Source organism: Bubalus kerabau, chromosome 1, assembly GCF_029407905.1.
Source record: "Bubalus kerabau isolate K-KA32 ecotype Philippines breed swamp buffalo chromosome 1, PCC_UOA_SB_1v2, whole genome shotgun sequence".
NCBI lineage: Eukaryota > Metazoa > Chordata > Mammalia > Artiodactyla > Bovidae > Bubalus > Bubalus kerabau.
Genome location: NC_073624.1, coordinates 107,808,478 through 107,836,190, shown reverse-complemented (window position 1 = coordinate 107,836,190; position 27,713 = coordinate 107,808,478). Strand labels below are relative to the sequence as shown.

At 37.9% G+C, this 27,713-nt stretch overlaps 1 protein-coding gene across 1 annotated transcript in view; it reads right to left on the bottom strand.

The window, feature by feature from the left end:
- Positions 1-18,059: 18,059 nt before the first annotated feature.
- The window catches only part of SLC6A15 (solute carrier family 6 member 15), a 55,375-nt gene continuing 45,721 nt past the window's right edge, over positions 18,060-27,713 (bottom strand). Inside the window, exons 10-12 of the mRNA XM_055586537.1 lie at positions 26,881-27,040; positions 20,962-21,124; positions 18,060-19,298 (exon numbers count right to left, since the gene is read on the bottom strand). Of these exons, the coding sequence (XP_055442512.1) occupies positions 18,927-19,298; positions 20,962-21,124; positions 26,881-27,040 (695 nt within the window). The 3' untranslated portion in view covers positions 18,060-18,926. The remainder of the gene's footprint in view (positions 19,299-20,961; positions 21,125-26,880; positions 27,041-27,713) is intronic.

The following is a 27,713-nucleotide window of genomic DNA, read 5'->3' as shown; positions in this document are numbered from 1 at the left end:
CAAAGAGTGTTTTACATTGATTGTGTTCTGCTCAATACACTGTATTAGAAAGTACACCATGGATAATTGCCATATTACTGGTGATACTGACTTTCATCATTTTGTTAAGATGGTACAAGCTTTCTTCGCTGCAGAGTTAGCTACTAAATACATTTATTAATGATAATAGAAGTATTTTGTAGAAATATACTTTAACACTCCTCCTGTTAATATTTTCTTTAGCACTCTTCGAAGACTTATGTTTTTTAAGAATTTGTGTATCCTTCAATTTTAACAATTTTTTAAGACATTGTAAACTTACAGCAATGAAAAGTATTATATACTTGTGAGTAGATTATAGAAGATAATGTGAGTAAATTCATTTTACCCGACTATTTCAAAAATCTTCTATTTATTTTTTAATAATTCATGTAAACTATAATAATTCATGTATTTCTACACATACTACTCCACACACACATAAAAAATGCCTAAACAGTGATGGAAAATTGACTAATATATTTTAGCAAGTTTTATTTTAATAAAAGAAAAATATTTTACTAATATCCAAATTTGTTACTGAAATATCAATATATATTCTAATTTTCTTGATAGTTGTTTTAATTTAGTAAAACAAGATTTTTTGTGGTTGTATATGTGTATTTTGTTTTGAAGAATCAATTATGTTGTTCTTTTTAATATTTTTATAAAGGTTTTAATTCTATCAAAATTTTAAAATTTACATGGTAATAGGGATGTAAAAAAGAAAGCCTTAAGCCATAAAAACAAAATTTTAACATAAATATACACCTTCGAAAGCACCAATTATTACTGTCAATTTACTTGGATATAAAGTGAATAAAGCAGTTTGAAAACTTTCCATTGATACGGAAATGTAATAGCGCCCCCTTATGGAAAATACTTTAATGACACTCAGTGGTTTTATATGTCTCTTTTGAAGTGGAGAGAAATATTAACTGTATTTTAAAAACAACAAAACGGCACTTAATTTTTTTATTTGTGTAATTTTCCCCTTAATCTTATAAATACATAATTTCTACAAATTCCTTTCTCACATAGTATCCTTTGAATTTGTGTCAGAATGACAGTAATATATCTAATGGAAAACTGAAATATAACAACTGACCATTTAATTTTGAGGGTGGGTAAGAATATTCATTTTAATATTAAGCAATTAGTGGTTAATATGTCTGATTAATCTAGATAGAACTGGATAAAATAAGAAAATGTTGAAAATAATAGCTAACTTTATGTAGCAATGTATTTGATATGCATTATTCTAGGTACAAAGCGTTCTACATATATTAACACATTGTATTCTCACATCAACCTTATGAGTTAGGTATTGCTCAGTTCAGTTCAGTTCAGTCGCTCAGTCGTGTCTGACTCTTTGCGACCACATGGACTGCAGCATGCCAGGCCTCCCTGTCCATCACCCACTCCCGGAGTTTACTCAAACTCATGTCCATCGAGTCGGTGATGCCATCTAGCCGTCTCATCCTCCGTTGTCCCCTTCTCCTCCTTTCCCCAATCCCTCCCAGCATCAGGGTCTTTTCCAGTGAGTCAACTGTTCGCATGAGGTGGCTGAAGTATTGGAGTTTCAGTTTTAGCATCAGTCCTTCCAAAGAACACCCAGGACTGATCTCCTTTAGAATGGACTGGTAGGATCTCCTTGCAGTCCAAGGAACTCTCAAGAGTCTTCTCCAACACCACAGTTCAAAACCATCCCTCATTTACAGATGAGGCAAAGGAGGCATAGAGAAGGGTTTGAATTAGTCACTTGGGTACAAAGGAGCAGAGCTGGCATTTGAAACAGGCAAACTGGTTTCCTGATTTTAAGTACAAAATGCCATTTCTCTATGATCAGATAATTTCTTAAAATATTTGATATATCTGTCTAAAACCCCTGAAAAATCCCAGAAACTGTCAGCTCATTATAAATTGGATCATTTTAGCTAACAGGTGGGTAGATTAGTTTGGTCTAGAATAAGCATGTGGATGTTTAGAAATGGCCTTGTTTATTCTTCTCTAATGATACTTCCACCTTCATTTTCTCCTTCTCACCTATTCCTACTTCCTTAAAAAATAAAAAAAGGAGAGAAAAAAGGAAAAATTGCATGTCTGTTCTGTGCCAAGCACTGTGTTTAAGGCCTGGAAAATACATTTCTGAATAAAACAAACATCTAACATTTGGAAGTATACAAGCTAAAGCAGAAAATGGAGAATTTGAGTATAGTGTGATTATGCAGTTCCAAAGATAGAGTACATAGCAGGGCAAACAATTCCATGAAGGAAAATATCTTCTAAACTGAAAGATGTGTTGATTCTAGCCAAAGATTAAGGGGGAAATGGGAAGGGTGGAGAGCAATCTGGACACAAAGAACAGCATGTGGAAAGAAATGGATTAAAAGGAATTCAGAACATTCAAAATGCAAATACACCATGTGGCTGGGATGTAGAATGTGCTAGGAAAGAGATGAACCAGAGGGGACGCAGAGATTGTTGAGAACCGCCAACTCTGTCTATCATCAGAAGCAGTTTGAACTTTATCCTAAGGGATTTTTAAGGGACGAATCAGAGTGGAAGTACATTTTGAATGCTCCACTTATCTGCTTTTTTCTCTAGAAATGAAGGATAATAGGGAAGTCTGGTTTTTTGTTTGTTTGTTTGTTTGTTTTACTTTTAGCAGCATAAGATTTATATCTACCAGTTCAGGTTCAGTTCAGTCGCTCAGTCGTGTCTGACTTTTTGCGACCCCATGAACTGTAGCACACCAGGCCTCCCTGTCCATCATCAGCTCCCAGAGTTCACTCAAACTCATGTCCATTGAGTCAGTGATGCCATCCAGCCATCTCATCCTCTGTCGTCCCCTTCTCCTCCTGCCCCCAATCCCTCCCAGCATCAGAGTCTTTTCCAATGAGTCAACTCTTCGCATGAGGTGGCCAAAGTACTGGAGTTTCAGCTTTGGCATCATCCCTTCCAAAGAAATCCCAGGGCGATCTCCTTCAGAATGGACTGGTTGGATCTCCTTGCAGTCCAAGGGACTCTCAAGAGTTTGATATTTGGCAAAACTAATACAATTATGTAAAGTTTAAAAATAAAGAAATAAAAAAAAAGTCTTCTCCAACACCACAGTTCAAAAGCATCAATTCTTTGGTGCTCAGCTTTCTTCACAGTCCAACTCTCACATCCATACATGACCACTGGAAAAACCCTGGCCTTGACTAGACCCAGGGAAGACAAATAAAAATGAACACAGCTTCAGTCTCCTCTGTTCATGGGCTCAATGTGTCTCCAAAAGTTATGTTGAAGTCCTAACCCCAGTACCTGTGAATGTGACCTCTGCTGGAAATAGGCCACTGCAGGTCAAGTTAAGCTAAGATGAGGTCATATTGGATCAAGATGGGCCCCAGTCCAGTAACACAATTGTCTTTACAAAATCTTCCAGCAAACAAAAGCCCAGGTCCAGATGGCTTCACAGCTGAATTCTACCAAAAATTTAGAGAAGAGCTAACACCTATCCTGCTCAAACTCTTCCAGAAAATTGCAGAGGATGGTAAACTTCCAAACTCATTCTATGAGGCCACCATCACCCTAATACCAAAACCTGACAAAGATGCCACAAAAAAAGAAAACTACAGGCCAATATCACTGATGAACATAGATGCAAAAATCCTTAACAAAATTCTAGCAATCAGAATCCAACAACACATTAAAAAGATCATACACCATGACCAAGTGGGCTTTATCCCAGGGATGCAAGGATTCTTCAATATCTGCAAATCAATCAATGTAATATGATTATCTCAATAGATGCAGAGAAAGCCTTTGACAAAATTCAACATCCATTTATGATAAAACTCTCCAGAAAGCAGGAATAGAAGGAACATACCTCAACATAATAAAAGCTATATATGACAAACCCACAACAAACATTATCCTCAATGGTGAAAAATTGAAAGCATTTCCTCTAAAGTCAGGAACAAGACAAGGGTGCCCACTTTCACCATTACTATTCAACATAGTTTTGGAAGTTTTGGCCACAGCAATCAGAGCAGAAAAAGAAATAAAAGGAATCCAAATTGGAAAAGAAGTAAAACTCTCACTGTTTGCAGATGACATGATCCTCTACATAGAAAACCCTAAAGACTCCACCAGAAAATTACTAGAACTAATCAATGACTATAGTAAAGTTGCAGGATATAAAATCAACACACTGAAATCCCTTGCATTCCTATACACTAATAATGAGAAAACAGAAAGAGAAACTAAGGAAACAATTCCATTCACCATTGCAACGGAAAGAATAAAATACTTAGGAATATATCTACCTAAAGAAACTAAAGACCTATATATAGAAAACTATAAAACACTGGTGAAAGAAATCAAAGAGGACACTAATAGATGGAGAAATATACCATGTTCATGGATTGGAAGAATCAATATAGTGAAAATGAGTATACTACCCAAAGCAATTTATAGATTCAATGCAATCCCTATCAAGCTACCAACAGTATTCTTCACAGAGCTAGAACAAATAATTTCACAATTTGTATGGAAATACAAAAAACCTCGAATAGCCAAAGCGATCTTGAGAAAGAAGAATGGAACTGGAGGAATCAACCTACCTGACTTCAGGCTCTACTACAAAGCCACAGTTATCAAGACAGTATGGTACTGGCACAAAGACAGAAATATAGATCAATGGAACAAAATAGAAAGCCCAGAGATAAATCCACGCACCTATGGACACCTTATCTTTGACAAAGGAGGCAAGAATATACAATGGATTAAAGACAATCTCTTTAACAAGTGGTGCTGGGAAATCTGGTCAACCACTTGTAAAAGAATGAAGCTAGAACACTTTCTAACACCATACACAAAAATAAACTCAAAACGGATTAAAGATCTCAACGTAAGACCAGAAACTATAAAACTCCTAGAGGAGAACATAGGCAAAACACTCTCTGACATACATCACAGCAGGATCCTCTATGACCCACCTCCCAGAATATTGGAAATAAAAACAAAAATAAACAAATGGGACCTAATTAACCTTAAAAGCTTCTGCACATCAAAGGAAACTATTAGCAAGGTGAAAAGACAGCCTTCAGAATGGGAGAAAATAATAGCAAATGAAGCAACTGACAAACAACTAATCTCAAAAATATATAAGCAACTCCTACAGCTCAACTCCAGAAAAATAAATGACCCAATCAAAAAATGGGCCAAAGAACTAAATAGACATTTCATCAAAGAAGACATACAGATGGCTAACGAACACATGAAAAGATGCTCAACATCACTCATTATCAGAGAAATGCAAATCAAAACCACTATGAGGTACCATTTCACACCAGTCAGAATGGCTGCGATCCAAAAGTCTACAAGTAATAAATGCTGGAGAGGGTGTGGAGAAAAGGGAACCCTCTTACACTGTTGGTGGGAATGCAAACTAGTACAGCCACTATGGAGAACAGTGTGGAGATTCCTTAAAAAACTGGAAATAGACCTGCCTTATGATCCAGCAATCCCACTGCTGGGCATACACACTGAGGAAACCAGAAGGGAAAGAGACACGTGTACCCCAATGTTCATCGCAGCACTGTTTATAATAGCCAGGACATGGAAGCAACCTAGATGTCCATCAGCAGATGAATGGATAAGAAAGCAGTGGTACATATACACAATGGAGTATTACTCAGCCATTAAAAAGAATACATTTGAATCAGTTCTAATGAGGTGGATGAAACTGGAGCCTATTATACAGAGTGAAGTAAGCCAGAAAGAAAAACACCAATACAGTATACTAACGCATATATATGGAATTTAGAAAGATGGTAACAATAACCCTGTGTACGAGACAGCAAAAGAGACACTGATGTATAGAACAGTCTTATGGACTCTGTGGGAGAGGGAGAGGGTGGGAAGATTTGGGAGATTGGCATTGAAACATATAAAATATCATGTATGAAATGAGTTGCCAGTCCAGGTTCGATGCACGATACTGGATTCTTGGGGCTAGTGCACTGGGATGACCCAGAGGGATTGTATGGGGAGGGAGGAGGGAGGAGGGTTCAGGATGGGGAACACATGTATACCTGTGGCAGACTCATTTTGATATTTGGCAAAACTAATACAATTTTGTAAAGTTTAAAAGTAAAATAAAATTTAAAAAAAAGAGAGAGAAGAGATGCAGATGAAGGGAGAACACCATATGATGATAAAAGTAGAGATTGGAGGGAAGCATCTTTATGTCTACAACATAGATTGCCCAATACCACTGGGACTAAGAAAAAAGGCATGAAAAGACACTCCTCTAGAACCTTCAGAGAGAGCATGGCTTGATTTCAGACTCGTAGCTTCAGAACTGTGAGAGAAGAGATTTCTGATGTTTTAAGCCAGCCAGTGTGATGCACTGTTATGGCAGCCCTAGAAAACTAATACAACATCCTGCCTAGTTCTGCCCTTGGACCTTCATAGCAGGTCACTACAGACCACCACAGAATTCAACAAGTGATAGGCAGCTAGTTGGCTCATGAGAAAAGGCCATCGTTATATTTGCTAAGACGTTTTTCGGTATTTTCCTCTCTCTGAATTTTCTATATGGATATGTGTTAGGTAAATGCAGTAGTCTAAGCACCCAAGAAGTTTCCTAAGTCTAGTGTCTTCTCTTTAGCCCACCGAGATAATAGCGCATGAAAAATTATTTCCTAGCCAGGAAACTCTCAAGATTTTATATGGATGCCATGATGGTAGTAAGAGCAAATGAGATATTGCATAGGAATGTGGTAAGCTGTTGGCAGAATCTGGCCCCTAGAGTTGTTGTTTCATCATAATATGTATTTCCTAATTTTTTAAATAATCATTTTGAATGAACTTAGATATGGAGTCCACTTTCCAACTGTCCCTCCAGCTCTTTTGATTTTCACCTTTATTTAACTTGAAAGATCAGAGTTTGTCACTATACACTGTTCACTTTGCTTTGAATATATGTACCTGTCATCTGGCTACATTACGCCTATAGAAGTCAAGGTGGGGTCTACACTGATCTGGTTTCTCTAAGCCAATGGACAAACTATTGTTACCCTCATATGAGGGAGATTTGAGTCATATCAAAGTCCTGGCCTCTCAGGTTTCATTCTTTTCTATGCTTCTTAGTTCCCATTTCTTCCCTGGGTTCCTGATTCTTTGGGCTTTGGGGCTATAGTGTCTAATCTTCAGCCCTGCGTCCATTGGATGGATCTTATATTTGTCTTCACTGATTTTAGTGGAATTTGCATGTGGCATAGATTCAGAAAATATTGTTTAAATAGAACTGAAACATAATGTCTTGGCCACTTCTAAATCAAGAGACTAATTTATCTTGGCATCTCAAGGCTAGTCTTACAGTTACAAAAAATAGGAAGTCCTTGTATGTGGTTTGACTTTTATGGGATCTGGAAATCCTCAAGTTTGTAAAGAACCATCTTCAGCTTTTGGAAAATTCCTGAATATAATGGCCACTTTATATGGGCCAGCAATTGTGCTGAGCATTTTATCCCATTATCTTCTCTAATTCTCATAATAGCTCTAACTGGTAGATACTGTTATTAATCCCACTTTACATATTTGAAAACTGAGATTCAGATTAGCTTGGTAAATTATCTAGAGTCACATAATATTACATGGTAGAGCGCATATGAAGAAAAAATTAAATTGCATCCCAGGACCAAAGTTTTATTATATGCATGTGTGTGCGTGCGTGCATGTGAATTTTGCATACTGTTTCTTATAAATTTAGAATTAATCTTTTTACTGAAATGTTACTCAACCTGAAAACAGAAAAAGAGTGATGCTGCTTTAGTTGAATAAAAAGGAAGATGGAGTCAGTATAAAAACCTCATCCACTGCCTCCCTAAAGACTAGAGCTCTGAGATTAAAGGGGGAATACATTTAAGTCAGTTCTCTGTATTAAATATTAGCTGCCACAGAGAGTGAAGCTAAACCCTAAAACTTTTGCTAGTCATTTATTCCTTGACTGGGACTTCCCAGGGCACACACACACGCATTCCTTGACTAATGGATATGAATTAAGGAGAAGAGCAAGGAGAAGAGCAAGGGAAAGAGCAGAACACTGCAGCCAGAAATGGACAAGGAAGGAGGGAAAAGTCGAGAGAAACCTGGCTAACATGAAGCTTAGAATCCCCAGGTAAACCCTGTATACACCCAGCTTAAAAGGTATTGATAAATAGTAGAGATGCAATAGATAATGCCTCTATACCTAGCCTCCCAGACCTCAGTATTAAGATCATCTCTTAACAGAAATGATCACATTTCACTATTTCAAAATTTACCGTCTAATTTTCAGTAGCAGAGTCTCCAAATTATCTAAAGTATACAGCCCTTAAAACAGGAGTAATTTCTTAAAATTCGCATGGGTTATGCTAAGCAATATCCTCTCCCAATTATTCCTTCTTGCTTTTTAAGATGTGGCTGCTTTTACGGCTGCACTCAAGGTGACAGCTCCTAGTATTTCCTTTGTGTGAAACCAACTAGCCAACTCTGAAACCTGGACAGCACAAGGGTTCAGGCCAGCCTTGAGAGGCAATCAATGAGAGCAGGTGAGGCTGCCATTACCTGGCTGATCAGTGAAGGATATCACACGCTGGCAAAGGAACACAAGGTCCCACAGTCCACTCCTCTGTCTAGTACACACTGGTAAGTACTTTTGCCAGAAACATCTATGTATTTTTTTCCTAACAGACCAGAACAGTTTTGTGTTTCTTCAGTTATATTGCTCAGGCACTGCTTTTTTTTTTTCCTATTAAAAGATAAAGACACATTCACAGATAAATTACTTCCCTTTCTGATGACTAGGACAATGATGTAAAAAACAGAGATTTATAATTTTCCTCAGATTATTATCAAATAATTATCATCACCATTTTATTCAGAAATAGGATCATTCAATGACAAAAATATCTTTCTATCCCCAAAGCATTGTTAACGGCCTTGCTGCTGCTGCTGCTAAGTCACTTCAGTCATGTCCGACTCTGTGTGACCCCATAGACGGCAGCCCACCAGGCTCCACCGTCCCTAGGATTCTCCAGGCAAGAACACTGGAGTGGGTTGCCATTTCCTTCTCCAATGCATGAAAGTGAAAAGTGAAAGGGAAGTCGCTCAGTCGTGTCTCACTCTTAGCGACCCCATGGACTGCAGCCTACTAGGCTCCTCCGTCCGTGGGATTTTCCAGGCAAGAGTACTGGAGTGGGGTGCCATTGACATTACCCCAAATTATTTGACCATAGTAAAGGAACATGTATGCCTTAATCATATACAATGGTTAAATTCCTATGAAACAAATGACTTGTGAAATGTCAGGTACTTTTCTATTTAATCATGACAAAAGCAAAGTAATGTCTGAACTAGTGCTTGCCATCACTATGTGCATTATAAAGTTAAGTTTTGTAGTAAGAATACCAAAAAAGTAATGCTTCCATCAAACATCCCCATTCTAGGGATGTTACATTCACTCACCTGCCTGAAATAGAGAACCAGTTTTAACAGCCTAATTTGTTGGGAGTTTGTTTGTTTGTTTGTTTTTGACAAGAAATGTGCCTCTGTGCACATTTTTTGTTTGTTTGTTTTTTTGCTGCTTAGGGGCTTAGTTGCAGCACGTGGGACCTTCCTTGCATCATGCAGGATCTTTCCTTGTACACAGGCTCTATGGTTGTGGTTCTCATGGTCAGTAGTTGTGACATATGGGCTTAGTTGCTCTGCAGAATCGAACCCATATTCCTTGCATTGCAAAGCAGATTCTTAACCACTGAACCCCAGGGAAGTCCCCTTAAAGGTCTTATTTGAAAAAGTTGAAAATGTGAAATTGAAAAACTTAAGGTTAGGATATGAACTATGGTATTTTTAAAGAACACAGAAAGATATTCTAAAAGAATACCACAAAAGGGATGACAAAAAGTGCGTATTGCTTTTTCTATTGAAATTCATCTGTAAACGTCAACAGGAAATGTAGCTCAATTTACTTGTTTGGGTTGGGATTTGTTTGAATATAAATATTTTATGAAGAGGTGGCAAAAAAAAATGAAAGGAAAGAAGCTTTGAGTGAAAAAATGCTCTGTTTAATGGATATGAGCTCTGAGTATGAGTTGAAAAAGTAAAAATAAAGTAGGTAATGCATTTTATATCATGATAATAAAATGCATACTATGTAAATAATTAGGTTTATTCCACTGAAGCTAAGTCCTAGAACCAGTTTATCAGTGACCTCACTTGGCTGAAGAAATGAGGGGTTGATATTTCTATTTAGAATGCCTGGTTGGCTGTTCATTTAACTGTCTTCATCGACCTTGTATTAGTTCATAGAGTAACTAGGAAAAAATGTATTGAGATATCAAATCTCATAAAATTGTTTACAAAAGGACTGAATGGAAATAATTCTACTCAAAAGTGTATTTAAAAAGTTTATAGCAAATAAACTTCTATTTGTTCTGTTTGGCAGAGAGATTGGGCCATCCAGACCCCCTCTTGCTCAGAGAAGATATCTTGTTCATTCAATCCTACCAGATAATGATATAACTGATCTCAAATGATCCCATACTGATCCTTTCAATATTTACTCAAATTAAAGCAAAGCTTCAAAATGAAAGGGAAAAAGTCATGAGATATACAGTGTTCTAGATGAGTGAATATAAGCCAGGCATCTGCATCTATGAATTCTGCTGACTTCATCAGTAATAGGAGAAGGCAATGGCAACCCACTCTAGTACTCTTGCCTGGAAAATCCCATGAATGGAGGAGCCTGGTAGGCTGCAGTCCATGGAGTCTCGAAGAGTCAGACACGACTGAGAGACTTCACTTTCACTTTTCACTTTCATGCATTGGAGAAGGAAATGGCAACCCACTCCAGTGTTCTTGCCTGGAGAATCCCAGGGACGGGGGAGCCTGGTGGGTTGCTGTCTATGGGGTCGCAGAGTTGGACACAACTAAAGTGACTTAGCAGCAGCAGCAGCATCAATAATATGGGTAAATGCTGGTGATGAGTAGATCAAATGAATGTCACTTGGCCACCAGGTTTGCAAATTTTAAGTTTTACCAAAAACATAAATTGGTAGAAGTTAAGTTTTACCAAAGTTTTCAGATTGGGGTACAATGCTGTATAATGTTCTGCTTTTTTGCTTTTTGTAAACATTTATTTAAAGAACAGTGAAATGATATATTGCTGCAACTCTTTTAATGGCTTTTTCCTGAGAAAATTGTATTCTAAGAAATATAAATGTCTATCTCTTCTAAATAGCCTCTATGCTGCTGAATATCCAGTGAAAAGTTAATAAATTAGAAAAGGAAGAGCAGCTGAAATATCATCATTAGTCTACAAGGTATGGCTTCTTCTATTTACATGAAACCAAATATAGAATTACACAGGCACCACAGGATTTTCTTTGTTGTTCATATAGAGCAGGTGTTTTGGTGGTGGTGGTGATGTATGTGTCTGTATGTGTGTGTTTTGATGGTGGTGCTGGGAGGACTGTGATACGTTAAAGTAATGGAAGAACTCAAAAGGCTTTGAATTTAGGACAGGGTACTGTCCTGGTTCCTTTTCTAGTTTAACCTCTTTTGATGGGCTTTTTTAATGATTGCGATGAAGATTATAGTTGGAGAACTAGATCAGTCAGTTTTGGAGTTAGTCTATTGAGGTAAATTAACATTTAAAACATTTTACATCAATCCTAAATTATGAAGGAAATAATATGCTATACTCAGTAAAGGATAGTTTATTGTTGTTCAATCACTATGTCATGTCTGAACATTTGCGACCCCATGAACTGCAGCATGCCAAGGTTCCCTGTCGTTCACTATCTCCTGGAGTTTGCTCAAGCTCATGTCCATCGAGTCGGTGATGCCATCCAACCATCTCATCCTCTGTCACCTCCTCCTCTTGCCCTCAATCTTTCTCAACATCAGGGTCTTTTCAAATGAGTCAGTTATTCTCATCAGGTGGCCAAAGTATTGGAGCTTCAGCTTCAGCATCAGTCCTTCCAAGGAATCAGGGTTGATTTCCTTTGTGATTGACTGGTTGGATCTCCTTGCAGTCTAAGGGACTCTCAAGAGCCTTTGCCAGCATTGCAATTTGAAAACATCAATTCTTCAACTCTCAGCTTTCTTTATGGGCCAGTTTTCACATCCATACATGACTATTAGAAAAACCGTAGCTTTCACTATATGGACCTTCGTTGGCAAAGTGATGTCTCTGCTTTTTAGTATGCTGTCTAGGTATGTCATAGCTTTTCTACCAAGGAGCAAGTGTCTTTTAATTTCCTGGGGCAGCCACTGTCCACAGTGATTTTGGAGTCCAAGAAAATAAAATTAGTCACTGCTTCCAATTTCTCCCCATCTGTTTTCAATGAAGTGATGAGACCAGATGCCATGATCCTCATTTTTTTAATGTTTTTTTTTTTTTTTTTCACTCTCCTCTTTCACTTTAATCAAGAGGCTCTTTAGGTCCTCTTCACTTTCCACCATTAGGATGGTATCATCTGTATATATGAGGTTGTTGATGTTTCTCCCAGCAATCTTGATTCCAGCTTGTGATTTGTCCAGTACAGCATTTCACATGCTGTACACTGCAGGGATGGGGGAGCCTGGTGGGCTGTCGTCTATGGGGTCGCACAGAGTTGGACACGACTGAAGTGACTTAGCAGCAGCAGCACACTCTGCATATAAGTTAAATAAGCAGGGTGACAGTATAGAACCTTTTTGTACTCCTTTCCCAGTTTTGAACCAGCCTGTTGTTCCATGTTCAGGTCTAACTGTTGCCTCCTGTCCTGCATACAGGTTGCTCAGGAAATAGATAAGGTAGTCTGATATTCTTATCTTTTTAAGAATTTTCCACAGTTTGTTGTGTTTCACACAGTCAAAGGCTTTAGCATAGTCAATGAAGCTTATGTTAGTTGTAATTTGCTTGTTTTTTTCTGTGATCCAACGGATGTTGGCAATGTGATCTCTGGTTCCCATGCCTTTTATAAATCCAGCTTTTACATCCAGAAGTTCTCAGTTCATGTATTGTTGAAACCTAGCTAGCAGGTGAAACGAATGCAACTGTGAGGTAGTTTGAATATTTGTTGGCCTTGCCCTTCTTTGGCTTGGAATGAAAACTGACCTTTTATAGTCCTATGGCCGCTATTTCATTTTCCAAATTTACTGGCATAGTGAGTGCAGCAGTCTAATAGCATCATCTTTGAGGATTTGAAATAACTCAGCTGGAATTCCATCACCTCCACTAGCTTTATTTGTAGTGATGCTTCCTAAAGTCCACTTGACTTCACACTCCAGATGTCTGGCTCTAGGTGAGTGATCACACCATCATGGTTATCTGGATCATTAAGACCTTTTCTGTACAGTTCTTTATATTCTTGCCACCTCTTCTTAATATATTCTACTTCTGTTAGGTCCTTACAGTTTCTGTGTTCATCTTTGCATTAAGTATTCCATTGGTATCTCTGATTTTCTTGAAGCGGTCTCTTGCCTTGTCCTACTTCTACTTTATTGACATCTACTTCTGGAATCAAGATTGCTGGGAGAAATATCAATAACCTCAGATATGCAAATGACACCACCCTTATGGCAGAAAGTGAAGAAGAACTAAAGAGCCTCTTGATGAAAGTAAAAGAGAAGAGTGGAAAAGTTGGCTTAAAACTCAACATTCAGAAAACTAAGATCATGGCATCTGGTCCCATTGCTTCAAGGCAAATAGATGGGGAAACAATGGAAATGGTGAGAGACTTTATTTTGGGGGGCTCCAAAATCACATGGTGACTTGCAGCCATGAAATCAAAAGACACTGGCTCCTTGGAAGAAAACCTATGACCAACCTAGACAGAATATTAAAAAGCAGAGACATTACTTTGCCAACAAAGGTCTGTCTAGCCAAAGCTATGATTTTTCCAGTGGTCATGTATGGATGTGAGAAGTGGACTATAAAGAAAGCTGAGTGCCGAAGAATTGATGCCTTTGAACTGTGGTGTTGGAGAAGACTCTTGAGAGTGCCTTGGACTGCAAGGAGATCCAACCAGTCCATTCTGAAGGAGATCAGCCCTGGGTGTTCTTTGGAAGGAATGATGCTAAAGCTGAAACTCCAATAGTTTGGCCACCTGATGCAAAGAACTGACTCACTGAAAAAGACCCTGATGCTGGGAAAGATTGAGGGCAAGAGGAGAAAGGGACAACAGAGGATGACATGGTTGGATGGCATCACTGACTGGATGGACATGAGTTTGAGCAAGCTTCAGGAGTTGGTGATGGACAGGGAAGCCTGATGTGCTGCAGACCATGGGATCACAAAGAATCAGACACAACTGAGTGACTGAACTGACTATTCTTTCCCATTCTATTGTTTACCTCTATTTCTCTGCATTGATCCCTTAAGAAGGTTTTCTTATGTCTACTTGCTATTCTCTGGAACTCTGCATTCAGTTGGGTATATATTCCCCTTTCTCCTTTGCCTTTCACTTCTCTTTTCTCAGCTATTTGTAAGGCCTCTTCAGACAACCATTTTGCTTTTCACATTTCTCTTTTTGGGGGATGGTTTTGATAACCACATCCTGTGCAATGTTATGAACCTCCTTCCATATTTCTTCAGGCACTCTGTCTACCAGGTCTAATCCTTTGAATCCATTGGTCACCTCCACTATATAATCATAAGTGATTTAATCATACCTAAATGGTCTACTGGTTCCCCTACTTTCTTCAATTTAAGCCTGAATTTTAAGGATTTGAGCCACTATCAGCACCATGTCTTGTTTTTGCTGACTGTATTTAGCTTCTCCGTCTTCGGCTGCAAAAAATTTAATCAATATGATATTGACCATCTGGTGATGTCCATGTGTAGAATCATCTGTATGTTGTTGGAAGAGGGTGTTTGCTATATCCATCAATGGATAGCTTATACGAAATGTCAACTTCAATAGTTCTAGTAGTTACCTATAGTTTTATGTCTTTAACCTTTTTGATGCAAAAAATCTACAACTAAAAGTTATGGGAAATTGTATGTAATTGCTATAATTAATAGTGATTTTATTCATATTCAGTTGGCATAGACATGTATATCTTTGAGGAGTGACCAGAAAATACAGTGACAAGAAAAAAAGACAAAAGGAGAAAGATGTTTTACTTTTCAAGTACTTTTTAATTATGAATTCCAAATTCTATCTACCTGAATTATTGTTCTCCTGAAATATTACAGTTACTGTATCTTCATTTTTATTTTAATTGAAGACAGAATTCATATTCTACTTGATTTCCTTTTTCATCTTCTTCATACCTATGGTTCCTAACCAAGAATGAATATTAGAATATGTTTAAAAAAATACTCATATCCTGTATCCAATCCCAAAAGGATTCAAATTTGGTAAGTTAGAGCTATGTCTTTAGAAAGGTCACAAGTGACTCAAAATCATAATTGTAGTTAAGAAGTACTATGTCTTATCTGAAATATTCTGGAATCAAACACCCATTTGAAGATTTAATTTAAAAAATAACATCTACCTAACAATGCACATAAATAGAAACATATGTAAAATGCAAATATACTTACATAAAATTATGCCATAAGATGTCCTTTCACCAAGGTATTAGGCTTCCTCATTATGACTCTAACACCTGAAAGTGAATACATTTTCTCTATCTCCTTTGACCCACTCTGAACACTCCAGTCCTTTGAACTGCAAGGAGATCCAACCAGTCCATCCTAAAGGAAATCAGTCCTGAATATTCATTGGAAGGACTGATGTTGAAGCTGAAACTCCAATACTTTGGCCACCTCATGCGAAGAGTTGACTCATTGGAAAAGACTCTGATGCTGGGAGGGATTGAGGGCAGGAGGAGAAGGGGATGACAGAGGATGAGATGGCTGGATGGCATCACCGACTCGATGGACGTGAGTTTGAGTAAACTCCAGGAGTTGGTGATGGACACGGAGGCCTGGAGTGCTGCAATTCATGGGGCCGCGAAGAGTCGGACACGACTGAGCGACTGAATTGACTGAACTGAACACTCTACTAGCCCTCCTGTCAAACTCCCCGACTGCTTTCCGTTTGAATAACCCTTGGCTCTGTCACATCTAGGTGTGAGTTTAAGGCCAGAGTTTATAGAAAGAGTGGAAAGTAATGCAAAAGCAAATTTTGGGACACTTCATACTACTATTTATTGATTAAATACTACACTGACTGAGAAAAAAAAAGCAGGGAGGGGAGCTCCCAGGTAAAAGTGAGAAAGTTGGGAAAAGATGAATTGTGTACATCTTAATTGCAATGGTTTCGGAGCTTAATACTAAGAATAAGGCAGATTCTTAGTGAGTAGACGATGAAAGAAAGGGTGAAGAAATGAACGAACAGCTGAAGAGTTAACCGAATGAAAAAAGCAGAATTCATTTTACTTTTGTTTCCATGGCCTTAGTTTCCTCATCTGTCATATGAAGGCATTAGAAGGCATTCAGATTCTCCTCCATCTGAAAGGATTCCTGCAATTTTTCCTATTACTCTGAGAATAGAAGACCCTATTCCCTAGTGCAAGGCATGTCCCCAAATTATACATCAGCTGCCCTTTGGCAAGAGAGGGAGTGTAGAGGGATGTGTGCTACTTGGCCATATACTATCATGTTAAGCTAAAGGTTGGCAGGTAAAGTGAGCATTTGCTGCAGCAGTTCTAACATTGGGATAGCTTATGGAAGAAAACACTGTTTCAACACAAAAACAAACAAAATTTATATTACCTTAACTTCTGAAATAAAGAGGCAGATTTATGTGCCTTCACATGAAACACTGTAGAAAATAAATTATTTCTTGACATAAGTAAGATTCATAGGGAAGAATGCAGAATGCTGTCATTTTATAAAGAGTATATGTTGAGTGTCTCCATAAAGACACCTAAGAAACTGGTAATGGTGGTTGCCTTCAAGGATGGAAAATGGATGACAAGGAGAAATTTTGAAGGGGGAATTTAATTTACACTGAATTATGACAATTTTTGAGTCCATATAATGTGAATATATTGCCTATCTATAAAATATTATTGAAGTGAAACAAAATACTGAATTAGTGAAGATGAAAAAAAAACAACCTCTTAAGTTTTAGTCACCAGTGGAATTATATTTTAAATGCAGTGATGTAGTCTGTTAGTATATCCATAGCAGATGAAGAATATTTGGTAAAAATAAATCAATGTATACAGTGTGTACACTACCTCTCCTCTTTTGCTGCTTTATCCATCATTATTTTTAAAATATGACCAATATAGTGGTAGGACAGTCAAATAAAATCTTTTTAACTAGATGACACTCAATGGAGTTCTGCTTCATCCAACCTCATATATACAACAGTTTCATAGAAATCATCATAACTTTTTTACACTTCAAAGACAATACCAATCCAGCAAGCAGTTCACCTCTGCATGTGATTTCCTGGGAGCCTATAAGTATTTTTCCAAGAATTGTGAGACTACGTTGTTAATGTTGCTGTTTAGTTGCTCGGTCTCGTCTGACTCTTTCGTAATCTCATGGACTGTAGCCCACCAGACTCCTCTGTCCATGGGATTTCCCAGACATGAATACTGGAGTGCATTGCCATTTCCTTCTCCAGGGGATCTTCCTGACCCAGGGACTGAACCTATATCTCCTCAATTGCAGGTGAATTCTTTACCACTGAGCCTCCTGGGAAGCTTGTGAGACTACATTAAAACACCGTTTAGCCATAATACTCTCCTTTTTCTTTTGTCTCTGAAGTGGTGGTAACTCTATTAGTCAATCTATTAATCCCTCTTGGAATGTGAAGATTAATTATTATGAAAAGCCTAAGTGCTGGCAGAGGTACAAGACAATCCCATTCGGGTAGCACAAGAGAAATCAATGAGGGAAACAAACATCATTTTTGAACTTTATTTGTTGCTTAAAATGTAATGCCATACAAGTTTAACAATCACTTAAAAAAGGATTTTTATTTGCATAAAACAGAAGCAAAACAGAAAGATATGAAATAAAATGCCATCTTGCTTCAAGTTTTCAAATCAGTACTTACAGTACTAATATATAGCTATATACACTGCAAGTATATTATAGAAATATACTATGAGTAATCTTGAAACCACAATAAATATCAAGTAGGTTTTTAGGCACACGGCATAGAAAAATGCGGAGTCAGCATAATTCTTGAGCGTGCTGAGTGACTCATTCTTAGCTCATTTTCACACACATGTATTTTACACAAAATATACAGCCATCACACACATGATCCCCAGTCACTTCTGAATTTCACCTTTCATCCCAGCATCAGTGCCTTCTTATTCTTTGATACTATTGCTCTATACAGCTATTACATAAGAAAATACTTTGCAGTTTTCTTCAACTAATAGCCTAAGAAGGTACAATGCTACCAAAATAAGTGCAGCCTATCTACACGATATGTTCATGGAAGTGTGCTGAGCGGCACCAGCTTACAGAACTGTTCATTTTAATCCTGGGGGTTACCCTGAAGGCAAACTTAATCGATTTTGAAGTATACCATTTTTTAGTTTCCCATAGCATGACAGCCAGAAATTGTTAGAAACGGAGGTAACACCTGTTTTTATAGAGATAGGAATCCCTGGAAAAGACAAATGCCAGAAGTATTTTTAAAACTTCCGACCAATGTGGACCTCAGTCAGTTATTGTATGCTTTGTCTGTGACTCTTTCTGCTCAAATGTAAACTGAAGAATCCAAAGGAATGGTCAAGCTGAATTTACCCTTGCCATTAGGATTAAAGATCACAGCCACGGAACACCTGAGATCACCCTCTGATAAGCGAAGTCTGACGCTTCTCTTAGTAGAGCCAATGTTCATTAATAAAAATGAACCAAATAACACTCACTGATTTCTGCACCCCCTGCCCTCCACCTCCAGCTACAAGTCAGATTCCGGCATGTCTGGCATGTCGGCCATCAAGTACCCTATCCCATAGCGTCCATTGGGAGCTGTATCCAGAGTTGGCGATCCACTCTGTTTTCGATAAATATTTTTACCGAAATTTGGAGAGGACATCTCGCTTGATATCTTGCCATGAATGAGGCTTGCATCATCCCCCTCTAAGTTTATGGGCTCCTTCAGGACCCTTCCTCTCTTATAGGTCACAGATGCTAAATTACCAGAACTATCATCTATCAGGTTGCAGCGGCGGATGATGAAGACAACCGGGATGGGCAATATTGCCAGGACCATCAGAGAGATACAGATGACCATCCCCCACGTTGGGTAGCTCAGAAATTTCTCAGATGCCTGTTAAAGTCAAAAATAATTATTAATCATCTAGCATTCTCTGCAGGGACGTGAAAAAAAATATATTTATCTCAGGTTTCTAAGCAAAGAACCTGGGCTAGTCTTGTGACTGATTAATAAATCGCTGTGGAAGTGACAGTAAGCAACTTCCAAGGCAAAGCCTTAAAAGCCTGATGATTTCTGCCTCTGTGTCTTAGATGCTACCCTGAGCCCATAAGGCCTGGAAGAAGTCAAGAACGAAAGTTCACAGAGAGAGCCCAGCTCTCCAAGTTCAGTCAACTGCATGAGTTGACTCAAGCAAGACCCAGAGAAGAATGTTCCAGCTTATCCACAAAACCCTAAGAAATAATAAGTCAGAACTGCTTTCAGTCATTAAGATCTGAGTCATTGTTACTAAGCAATGGATACCTGTTATATGTGCCACATCACCTTTCTGCTGCTGCTGCTAAGTCGCTTCAGTCGTGTCCGACTCTGTGTGACCCCATGGACGGCAGCCCACCAGGCTCCTCCATCCACAGGATTCACCAGGCAAGAATACTGGAGTGGGTTGCCATTTCCTTCTCCACATTACCTTTCTAGAATCTGAAATTAAATTTTGAACTACATTTGTCCCCACGGGTTTTGATAAAGGATAGCCGACTTATTTTTTTAGAATAGTCATGAATTGAGTTGTTATATAGAATTAGTGACCATAGAATAAAGGTCAGGGGTAGCTCTAAAAATTAAGCATTCTAATTTTCTAATAGATAATATATATCTTGTGACTGCATTACGATGTAGCTAATGCAGCTTGAGAAAAGAAACTGAATGCTGCTGCTGCTGCTAAGTTGCTTCAGTCATGTCTGACCCCATAGACGAACAGAGTTTGACCCCATAGACGGCAGCCCACCAGGCTCCCCCATCCCTGGGATTCTCCAGGAAAGAATACTGGAGTGGTGGGTTGCCATTTCCTTCTCCAATGCATGAAAGTGAAATGTGAAAGTGAAGTCACTCAGTCGTGTCCGACTCTTTGTGACCCCATGGACTGCAGCCCACCAGGCTCCTCCGTCTATGGGATTTTCCAGGCAAGAGTACTGGATTGGGGTGCCATTGCCTTCTCCAATGCATGAAAGTGAAAAGTGAAAGTGAAGTCGTTCAGTCGTGTCCGACTCTTAGTGACTCCATGGACTGCAGCCTACCAGGCTCCTCCATCCATGGGATTTTCCAGGCAAGAGTACTGAATCTTCATGGCTAATAGAAGACAGCTATAGCAAAACTCTACTTCAATATTTATTTAAATTATGTCTACATTGTTGATGCATATTTTCATTGGTATAGAGTGTCTCAGATATGATTTCATAAATTTATGCAGGAAAAATTTCTGGTGGTTTGATCAATATGTTCTCTAGCGTCAAAAGCCTAAATAATTATTGGTCCATCTATGGTGATGCGGATAAAATTACTTTAATGAGGTCCAAGTCAATGTTTCTTATGTACTAAAAATATTCATTACAAATAAAAAAACATACATATTTGGGGCCAAACGAAACATAAATCTTAAGATCCCTGCATAAAAGCAGTACCACCCATTAAACAGCAAATTATACTGAAAAAAGTGAAAGCCAAAAACCTCTAAAATGATATTTTGTGTATTCTTTTATCTGACTTCTTCTTTTTATTTTACCTTATCTTCCATCCATGCATTATAGCCAGGAGGACTTAATCCCATATTCACAATGCTAGCGATTAGCAGTGATAACAGCATTAGAGGAGAAATATATTTCCACATATAGTAGTAATATCTATTGGGAGCAAAGCCCAGCATATCCTTTAGGTCTTCCATAAACCTAAATAGAAAGAAATAATTTAATTATTCCTGGAGTTAAGGTAGCTATATTAAAATATGCTAAATTAAATGTCCTTTAAAATGTGCATTATATCAATGGTTTGACCAGGGTTAAACATGATACCCTATGACACTTTCTACTGAATCTAAAAGTCATATTGGAAGATGACTTATCAATTAAGAACATTTATAATGTAAAATGGAACCAGTGTACTGTACTTTTTATTTGGAGAGAGTCCCCTTAAGCTAATTATTGGAAAGTGAAAGTGAAGTTGCTCAGTTGTGTTGGACTCTTTGCGACCCCATGGACTGTAGCCTACCAGGCTCCTTTATCCATGGAATTTCCAGGCAAGAGTACTGGAGTGGGTTGCCATTTCCTTCTCCAGGGGATCTTCCCAATCCAGGGATTGAACTCAGGTCTCCCGCATTGCAGGCAGACACTTTACCATCTGAGCCACCAGGGAAGCCCATTTATAATTATTGGAACGTCTCCTCCAACTGATGACCTTCCATGCTATGAACACAATAGTTGCAATACATTAAAATTTCCTTGTTTCTCTCTTTTTTTAAAAAACTTATTTAGAGATAATTAGCTCACATCATCCAATCCAACTGATCCAAACTCTCATTTCTGTTTTCAGTCTGATGTCATTTGATTGAAAGAGGGTCCACACATTATGATTCTTTGAATTTTTATTTTTTTCTGAACTCCTTTCTTCATCTCTGCTAAGTGCCTCCTAACCTCTGTGTCATTTCTGTCATTCTTTTTTTAAATGAGCTGGGCACTCTGTCCCGTAATTTCCCACAGTTTAGATTTTGCTGTTAATAATTGCATCCCACACTGTTGGCTTCGCAAGTGCATCTCATCCTCCTATTTCCTGTGAATTAGCACTTAGACTGAGTAATGATTAGACTTATGTGTTTGTTTTTTAAAGTCAAGTTATTGAGACATTATTTACCTCAAATAAGATTTGCTTTTTCTTTTTTTGGCTGCATGGCTTGTGGGATCTTAGTTCCCAGAACAGGGATCAAACCCAGGGCCCCAGAAGTGAGAGCGCTAAGTCCCAACCACCAAACCACCAAGGACTTCCGCACATTCACACTTTACAGCTGTATGATGTTAATGCTGTCAGGAGCATGTCACCATTACATACTGGTTTCTATCCCTTAATATTTAATTCGAGATAAAATATGTACTGCCCATCCACCAGTCTTGTACTAATGTTTCTGTAGACTTTTTGGTTGTCTAAAGCTAGTTCTCCAGTAGATTCTTCAAAAAGGGATCACAGTGACTATATTCCCTAATTTCTTGCATGTTTAAAATTATTTATGGTCACTATATTTGAATGTCAGGTCAGCTGAATTTAAAATCTGTAGTTTACATTTTCTTTCTTCGAAAATCATAAATATGTCTATGTAAGACTGTTACAAAAATTTTGTTGACTATCTGATTTTTCTATTGTAAATAATTTGTTTGGTACTATTTTTTACCTGCATGCATGCTTTTTTTTTTTTTTTTTTGGTCTCCAAGTAACATCCTAGGCTTTGTCTTGGCTTTGTTAACACTCCTGACAGCGTTAACATCATACAGCTGTAAAGTGTGAATGTGCGGAAGTCCTTGGTGGTTTGGTGGTTGGGACTTAGCGCTCTCACTTCTGGGGCCCTGGGTTTGATCCCTGTTCTGGGAACTAAGATCCCACAAGCCATGCAGCCAAAAAAAGAAAAAGCAAATCTTATCCTTTATGTCTGTTTCTTCCAACTATCATTTGCCCTTTCAGCACTCAAGTTATTTGCTTCGGTATGTTTCTTTAATTACAGTTTTCAGAGTTATTTTCCAGCCACTGCGTTTAGAGGTCCTCATTGCACAAATGTTGAATCATCTGTGCTTGACTGCTGTTTCTGTTCATTTTCTTATCCTTGGTGATTTCTTTTTGATTTTAAAAAGTATTCCTCCTTTCTAGCTTCTAATTCTTGAGGAAATATATATTGTACTTGTTGTTTTCGTTTTAATTTGACTTCATGTATTAAGTGATTTTTCTGTTATACATAATTGTTTCCTGAGTTCTATCATCTCTGTTTTCAAATCTTCCTTGTCTCTAGTTATTATATTTCTCAATTTTAAATTAACTGATATATGCTATTCTTTTGTGGCTTCTATCATTTTTCAACACTATTTCAACTTCATTTTGAAATATTATGAGTTTTCCATCTGTTTTGCTTGTGTGGATTTGTTATCTGAAGGGATATTATTCTGCTCCTTTCTGCTTTTTTTTTAAATGATTTTTGTTTATGATTTAACCACATTTAAGTGAAATAAAAATTTCCTGAATTTTGGAGAGGGAAGGATACATGCGCATTGCTTCTTTATTTTTTTAAAAAAATTTATTTACTTCTTTTTGGCTGCATTTGGGTCTTCCGTGCTGCACGGACTTTCTCTAGCTGTGGCAAGCGGAGACTACCAGTTGCAGCGTGTGGGCTTCTCATTCCTGCCGTGGAGCACAGACCCTATAGCATGTGGGCTCAGTAGCTGTGGCATATAGGCTTAGCTGCCCCATGGCCGGTGGGGTCTTCCTGGACCAGGGATTGAACCTGTGTCCCCTGCACTGGCAGGCAGGCTCTCAACCACTGGACCACCAGGGAAGCCCCTCCTCTCTATTTTTGCAAAAAATCAAAAAAGGCAGCCTCATAGTTTCTCAGTTTTTTTTTTTTTTTTAACCTCTGCCCTCTTTCTCATATTTACTTGGACTTCCTTTTCCAACACTTCTACTGTCTATCTCCTGCTCAGTTCAGGTTTTGCTCCCACCACTTTGCTCTCAGTGCAGAGCTTATCTTGGAAGAGAACTCTGGGTTGTTCATTTCAAGAGTTTAGAGACCACTTTGTTCCAATACTGATGATCTTGTTGTGTTTGGATCCCTCTGCAATCTGCGAAATGAGGCCAAAGATACTACTTCTCCCAGTTTAGCTCACTATCGTCAGGTTAATCAGCCTCCCACACATTGCAGGGAGGACCTGGGGGTGAGTAGAGAGCTGTCAGAGGCCCAGCTGTGTATCCGCTACCATCACCCACACGGATGTGACGCCGCACAGCTTCTGTGGCTGCCAGTGGTTTGCCCCAACCTTTCATATTTCAGGGTTCACGGGAATATCTTCTTTCCGGTGTCCATGGGTATTTGGTTTTGCTTTCTAGTCATTGTTTTTCTCCTTCATTTTAAAAAGGAAACTTGGGGAAATGCAATCTGTGCAGCCATCACTTTCAGCATCACAGGATCTTCCTTCTCATCTTCTCTCAACCATATTTCTTCCTAATCTCTTAACCCAGGGATCAAACCCAGGTCTCTGGTAGTGCAGGCAGATTCTTTACAACTGAGCTACAGGGAAGCCCATACAGTATTTCTTTTTCTGCATTTGAATTTGCTATCTCAAATGTTTAGGTTTTGGAAGGCTTCTTTATCTCAACCCTGTCTCTGGAAATTTAGGTAAACATGGCAGATGACAGAGCAGAACTGAGCTCATGACACCACTGAAGCTGAACAGGAGGAATATAAGATTCCTGCAGACATTTAAAGGAGGGAAAAGTAATTAAATAAGAGCATTTTTAAAAAGCAAACTCCAATTGTGCTCCTTGGACAAGATATGAGCTTTAGAGACCAACAGATCTGGTTTCAAATCATACCTCCATAATATCTAAATGTATGTCTTAGTCCTTCTGTTCATTTTTGGCATGCTCAAGAAAGATGATACCCATCTTGGAGAGTTATTATTAGGCTCATAGACAACCTATGCAAAGCACACTATTTTATAAACAGCAGACATTTATAGATGCAAGGATTATTAGTAGTATTATTCCTCTTGTCGTTATAATGATTATTATTTAGGAACTACTAAAAAGAAATACTTACCACTATGCCTATTGTAAATGATGAACAGTCTAAATGGAAAACTAAATTATGATCCTACTGATCCATAGATCAGTCCAATAACAATATCAAATTCCAACACAGTGCAAGAGTTGGGGGCACCTCGGTAGACTATAGAAATATCTGGTTTTGAAATTAAAGTTAAAAGCCCTGGCTCTACAACTAAGATACTGTGTCCTCCTATACAAGGAAGGCCAATTGTACATCTGTGATATGAGTAATACTAGTCACCACAGAATACTGTTACAAGGATTAAGATAATGCATATAGCATTCCCCTGATGATTAGTGATGTCGACAACTTTTCATGTATCTGTTGATGATCTGTATATATTCTTTGGAAAAATTCAGGTCCTTTGTCCATTGTTTAATTGACTTTTTTTTTTTTGCTACTGAGTTATAAGTCCTTATACATTGTGGATATTAACACCTTATTGGATATTTGATTTGCAAATATTTTTCTCATTCAATAGGTTACCTTTTTATTTTCTTGATCATTTCTTTGGCTGTGCAGCCATTTTATTTTGATGTAGTAATGCTCCATGGAGTTGCAAGAGTCGAATATGGCTTAGCAACTAAACAATATACAGCTATTACTACTATTGCTATTTAGTACGTGATCATTAAATGTAAGTTTTCCTACCTGTCCTTGCCTGCAGCTTTTTAGAGTAATGAAATATTCTCTAAGTTTTGTCACAAAGCTCACTCAGTATAATAATGTTCTTTATGTTGTTGAAGAGGACTCTGGTCCTCATTCAGTGAACTTATTCCTGCATCAGAGAAACCTCTAATAAGCTTGATGGTCTTACTGCCTTAATCCATAAATGCTAACTAAAGACAACAAATTTAAACAATATTGGACAAGGTCTCCAGAAATGTTTTTCTTCTGAGATTACTCTAATGCTTAATTTCACACAAGTTTATATACTTTTCAGACCAAGCAAGTATATAATTTAAAGATTTAGGCATCTAGTGAATTCAAGTCATGACTCCATAAATATGTATAGGGAATGCTATATATATCTTGAAGCAGTGAGATATATATATATATATAGATAGATAGATATAGATAGATAGATAGATATATCTCTTCCCAAAATGGTCCTGCTACACAAAACATTGTGTAACATGGTAAAATAAGGCATTTTATCAATCCTTCTTGTAAAACAGGTTGGCAACATAATTAGAGGTATAGACTTCAGAGTTAAGTAAAAATGGGCTTTTGTGGTTCAGATGGTAAAGAATCTGCCTACAATGGAGAAGACCTGGGTTCAATCCCTGGGTTGGGAAGATCCTCTGGAGGAGGGCATGGCAGCCCACTCCAGTATTCTTGCCTGGAGAATCCCCATGGACAGAGGAGCTTGGTGAGCTACAGTCCATGGGGTCACAAAGAGTCTGACACAACTGAGTGACTAAACACAGCACAGCACAAAAACGGCTCTAAATCCCAGCTCTGCCTCTGTTCAGGTGTGTGATGAGCAAGTCACTTCGTGTCTCACTAAGCCCGCATTTTCTTATGTGTGAAATGGAGATAACAACGGCTTAAAACAACTTGACAAGGTTCTTGGAACTTAGTCAATATACACAAGCTCTTGGAAGTTCCTATTTAATAACCAGAATTAAATCAAAGCTCCAGAATCCTAAACCTCATTACCATTTACACTGTTCTATCTCATCACCTAATAAGGAGATGCACTTTGTTAAAACTGTTGAATGGAGAAGAGCCTGCATAAGATTTGATTTTTGTAGCAAGGCATTTTTTCCTCCAGTCATTTTTCTCCTAAGTGAGATACATATCAAAGCAGAGATGTAAAATGGATGCATAAGCGAATATACTTACTTATCTATGCCATAAACAAAGGATACGGCAATATTCTCCAAAATGACGACAATTAGCAGAGGCAGGGTTGCAGAATAGTCATCAAACATTGTAACAAAGTAGTTTCCAGAGCGTTGCACAAATATCAGGCCAATACAAAATGCCAGAAGACAGCAGATAACTGAACAAAAGGAATAAATTTAAAAAAATAAGACCTTGTCAGAATCAAGTCTTTTAAACTGCATTATAAATTATTATACGTACTTTGTTTCTACTTTTTATAAGTTGTCAATAATATGAATAGGATACTTTTCCTGATACCATGGAATATATTGTGAATTAGTTACCTGAATTTAGCCCTGGATTTAATAGGAATTCATTGTAGGACAGTAACTCAGTTCATCTCCTTGAGTCTGTGGAAATGTATGTACCAAGCCCAAATAACAAACGAGGCAAAACAGAGAAGATAACAGTATAAATCTCCATATGCATGTCTCATTATTAATAGAAAAGTGATCTTTTCAGGGAGCAAATGTTCATAGGTCATTTCTACTTTTAATAATGTTTTCTAGTTTTGGAAGCAATATTGAAATTTCAAATTAATCATGACATGAATGTGCCTTATAAGACTGATAACATATATTTTTATATTTTATTGAAATATCATTACTGTTAAAGCATAATTTAAAAAAAAAAAAGTTTGACCCCTTAGCAATAACCTATACTGTACCTTGATATTGCCTGGGCAGATGAGTTGGAAATACAGTTATGACAGGGTTGGCCAACCAGATTCTCCAATTAATTAAGAAGAATAGTCTGAAAGGAGTTTCTATAGGAGTATTGCAGAAAGATGC